This window comes from Zingiber officinale, chromosome 1A (genome assembly GCF_018446385.1).
Source record: "Zingiber officinale cultivar Zhangliang chromosome 1A, Zo_v1.1, whole genome shotgun sequence".
Classification (NCBI taxonomy): Eukaryota; Viridiplantae; Streptophyta; class Magnoliopsida; order Zingiberales; family Zingiberaceae; genus Zingiber; species Zingiber officinale.
The window spans coordinates 188,659,219-188,664,117 of NC_055987.1; the positions used below are offsets into that span (position 1 = coordinate 188,659,219).

Genomic DNA, 4,899 nt, shown 5'->3' on the forward strand with positions numbered 1-4,899 from the left:
CTAAGCATGATGCCTCCTCCACCGCTTGGCAGACCAACAGCCGCAAGCCCTTCTGTCGGCGTCGCGTGACCTTCTTTCCCCTCCCCGGCTGCGGATCCGACCCGGACTTGACCTCACCGTCGAGGCTGTCCTACTGCCGGGTGTCACCATCGCTAGAAGGGAGGATCGTTGTCTACCCCTCTTCGTGCGTGAGGATTCTAGCAGAGCAGTGATTGCTGCCACTCGTGTAGGGATGACAATTTTTCCCGCGGGTTTGGGGTCCTGCGGGGAAAACCCGAAATGGGGATGGGGATCCCCGATTTTTCGAGGATGGGGCGGGTTCGGGGCAGGTATGAGAATACTATCCTCATCTTTGAACCCGCCCCGAATATTATTATTATTAATATTAATAAATAATAATATGTTTTTTTTAAAAAGTATTAATAATAGTGTTAATATTAATATTAAAAATTTTGAAAATATTATTATTGATATCAATATTAATATTATCATTAATAATAATTATTAAATAATAATAATAATATAAATTAAATTTGGGAATGAGGCGGGGATGGGGGCAGGGATGGGGATTTGATCCTCGTGGGTTCGGGTTCGGGGAATCCCCGAACCTGAAAAAATGAGAACGGGGCGAGGATGAGAATGACAAACCTGCCTCCACCCTGCCCCATTGCCATCCCTACACTCGTGGAGCTATCACTGCCAAATCCCTAATCCCTCTTCCACCAACTCACATTTCCTTCGCCGAATTTGGAATCACAGCTATTAGGCTTCTCGGTCCCCAGGAGGTATGGTGAGCATCTCTGTTTCCATTTTTTTTGTTTCTTCTGATCATTGGCCATCACACTCATTCAATCTGCATATGGGTTACAGAACCAATCGGTAGCATCACAGTTCCAGCAGCAGCTTCGTCGACAAGTGTCTACAGAGGTGTTGCTAGATTTGGGTGAGTTAGAATTGTTTCATCTTTGGCTTAACGCAATGTGATTATGGAATGGATGGGGGTTGATTTCAGATTTGCTATGGTGGTTGGGTTAATCAGTTGGTAGGTTGATTTGAATAATTTCATGAGCATTAATAGAAAATCATTAGATTGTTATTGTTGTAAGTGGTGATGAGTTATGAATGAGATTAATTCTCAGATTTGATGGTTAGCAACTGATTATGTGGATGAACTATTCATGTTGGGGTTATGATGCTAAGTAGTTGATTTAATGGATTCAACGATTGAAAAGATTAAAGGAAGTAGACGTATCTATTTGGGTTTGGGATTTAGTTTAGTTAGTAAATGTCATATGCAATTAGCTAAATTGTACATTATGTGATTTACATGACTTTGATTCAAGATGAGCGTCTCGACGTGGGACTACTTGACACGATCTACATATAAAGGCGGATACTTCTTACTTTGACTCTTTAGTTCTTTGAACTTAGTGCATGAACTATTTTGGATAAGAAACTGTTTTACCTTGACTCCACTCTTATTTTTCCTGTGCTTGATACTTCCACTCGATCTTTGAGCTACTCGTTTCTATGTCTATACAGTCTCTTGTTGACTTCCATGATATTTAGCAGATATTAGATACCTTACTTGCTTTGAATGTTGGTTATTTACACACCTTACTGAGCATGTTGGCTTCATGTAGCATACCTGACTTCTATTTTTTTATATATATATGATGACTGTTGCAGCTTGCGCATCATATCATTACATGCATATCAATGATAAATTCTCCCTGGCGGTCGAGAGAGTCATTGACCAGGGCCGCACGCTCGACCACTCGAGAAAGTGGTAGCTGGAGCAGATGCCGCTTGTCTTGTCGTGTCACACTCGGCTACTCATGGGTTGTGGTAGATGTAGTTGCGAGCAACAGGGACCCCCGTCGCAGACGTAGCTAGTTAGCTACTATGCAACTATCCCCTCGACCACTTGAGAGAGTGGTAGCTGAAGTGGTGTAGAGTCTGTCACTGATCCAACCTCTTGACCATACAGGGGTCATGGTGCAGAGAGGTGGACGAGAGTAACCATCCGTGCATACACTGTTATTATACTTGCTTTGACTGCTACCGTTTACATATAGTTATTGCTTACTTATGCTGTTGTGGTATATTTATGCTGCCATCGCTTACTGTTGTTGTTCACTTATGTTATTATGCTTACTTATGTTGAGATATACACTCATTGTTGGTGTTCAAACCTTGATTTATTTATTGGAAATATTTATATACCTTATATATTACCTCTGTAGTTATGAGTCGTACTATAGCAAATTAGTACTATTCCTGACCTTTCTATTACCTAGCCTAGGATATGGTTTCAGGTATGAGCATTGATTATCGTTTTATTTTAGTATGTGCTATTTCCCTTATGAGATTGTATACTGTTGACACTCTCTACTTTGATATTACGTTCATGCACTATCTTTCCTTTACCCGCTGAGTACCAATACTCACCACCCCACAAAATGATTTTTCTTTCGCCAGGTAACAGGTTGATGAGTCATGGATGCTTGGAGAGATGTTGCCTACCAGTCCTATGTCATATTCAAGGAATGATTTTGGTTTTGTTTATCTTTACTTGCTTTTCGTATTCGTTGGATTTGGTGCTATGAGAACTAACTATATTTTGATACTTGTTTTGTGGACTTTATATCTGTGATATTTTGTGGACTTTGCATTTGTGGGTTTTATTTTCGTTATTCCGCTGTGTTTTCAGTGTAGCCGTGTGGGTTATTAGTGATATAAATTGTGTGGGTGTTGTTGTTTTGTTCCAGCCGAGTAGGCTGTATTATATAAACTGCGTGGTTATGTATGTTCCAGCCGTGTGAGCTGATGAATATGTTATTATGTCGTTTGTGTATGTGTATTGCTTCATATTGTTACCGGTAAGGGGAGATGTTGTCGAAATTTTATCGGTAGAGACTCCTCTGGGGGCGTGACAAGGATACTCAAAACAAAATAAAATTTATAGACAGCAAACCTATAAATTCCCCCAAGACAATGTAGAGAATGGAAAAGTGATTGCCAGAGAAGATGTTAAAAGGAGGTATCTATAATGAATGATACAACCTTTGGGAAAGGTTGGAGAGATAATTGTTCATGAAAAGGCACTTTAACCATCACACTTGTTCACCAAGAAATGATTAATTTAAAAAATTAAAATCCAAATTAAGAGTGTCACTCGAATTTTAATTTGTGTCCATAATTAAGAATTTTAATTTGTGTCCACGTGCCCCAAGTGTCTATCTTTAATTTATATGTATAAATATGTTCCACTTGATCATCAATAATACAATATATTTGATGTACATTTTTTAATAAGCTTATTAAACTTCTCCTTCATTTTTAACGTGAGAGTAAACATATATCACTCACTATGTTCAAATATCTCCTTCAACCCTAAACCCTAAACTTCTCCTTCAACCATCTCTAAACTAAGGGACGTATATGCCTTTAACCCTCAAAACTAAACTAATATAAAATAATTATTTTATGAAAGAAATTGATATCTAAAAACCATTTTTATAACTAAATATATAAATACATATTCTATGAATTGATAAAAAGAAAACAATTTTGTAACATTTAAATCTTATACATATTGTATTTAATTTATTAGAGCAGCCTTATAATAAGTAAAATAAATATTCCTCTCAAATTATAAAATGACATATCTATATTCCCACCCCCAATAAAAATCCCCGACATTTCCAAAGATTTGACATTGTTTCACCGTTTGTACTAACAAAATATCTACAAGCGTGTGGATGTGGAGGCTCCAAGTTTGCGGGAAGAAGATAAGAAACGAGTGTCCTCCAACGCCCACGCAGCCAATCAAATACCCCCGATCTTTCTTACTCACCCAAGGTACCATTAATCCGGCGAGCTAAGTTAACAGCATGGCAACAGCGGCGGCGGCCGGCGTCAGTCTCTCGGCCCCGATTCGAGCCGTCTCCGTCGTCAAGGTGACGCCGAGGTCCGTAATTAGGATCGAACTGCAACCGTCGCACCGCCGCGTGGCAGGGCGAGGCTGCAGGGTGATGGCGAGCGCGCCGTCGACGCCGTCCGAGATATCGAAGAAGGTGGAAGAGAGCATCAAGAAGGCGGAGGAGGCGTGCGCGGGCGACGCGGTGGCCGGGGAGTGCGCGGCGGCGTGGGACGAGGTGGAGGAGCTCAGCGCGGCGGCTAGCCACGCCAGGGACACCCTCAAGGCCAACTCCGACCCCCTCGAGAACTACTGCAAGGACAACCCCGAGACCGACGAGTGCCGCACCTACGACACCTGATCAAGGACTCAGCGCGCGCTAACAGCATGCAACGCACTTCTTTGCATTTACAGCTAGCTATTTTAAACATCTAAAGTTGATGTAGATTGATGTAAACGATTATGTCTATCAATTGCTGTTCAGCCTTTAATCTTAGTTTCAGTTTAGTCTTTGGATAAATATTTTGCAGATTTGTGCACTAATTAACTCTAAATAGTATACAATTTCGATATAATTTTGAATTGTACACTACTAGAATATCATCTATTATGACATTTTTTTTATGACATTTAATTTTAAATGTCATTATAAATAATTTATAATGACATATATCAAAAGAGATTATTTTAAATATTAAAATATCATTTTAGACTATTTATGATGACAAATTTTGATAATGTCATCATAGAACTATTTGGATTTGATTAAACTAAACCTACGTATTTAATCGATTTTTCCCAATTCCTTCTCATTTTTCCCCGATCCTTCGTTTCTTTCTCCGATTTTGCTCCTCCAACCCCTTCATTGTCGGCGTTGGTCCACACCACCACGCCGATCTCCACGAGCTCATCGCCGGGCAGCAGTCTTTCCTTCCGCGTGCTCCACTGACACCCTCTTCTCCCTTCCTCTCTCTTGT

General features: G+C 40.2%; 1 protein-coding gene across 1 annotated transcript; it reads left to right on the top strand.

Annotated features, from left to right (window-relative positions):
* The first annotated feature begins 3,838 nt into the window (after positions 1-3,838).
* Positions 3,839-4,418, top strand: LOC122013592 (calvin cycle protein CP12-1, chloroplastic-like). The gene has a single exon (XM_042569852.1). The coding sequence runs from the start codon at positions 3,897-3,899 to the stop codon at positions 4,281-4,283; it is 387 nt and encodes a 128-aa protein (XP_042425786.1). The 5' UTR covers positions 3,839-3,896; the 3' UTR covers positions 4,284-4,418.
* Positions 4,419-4,899: the final 481 nt, after the last annotated feature.

Coding starts and splice junctions, on each gene's coding strand:
- LOC122013592 (XM_042569852.1), top strand. CDS start 3,897: ATGGCAACAGCGGCGGCGGCCGGCGTCAGTCTCTCGGCCCCGATTCGA.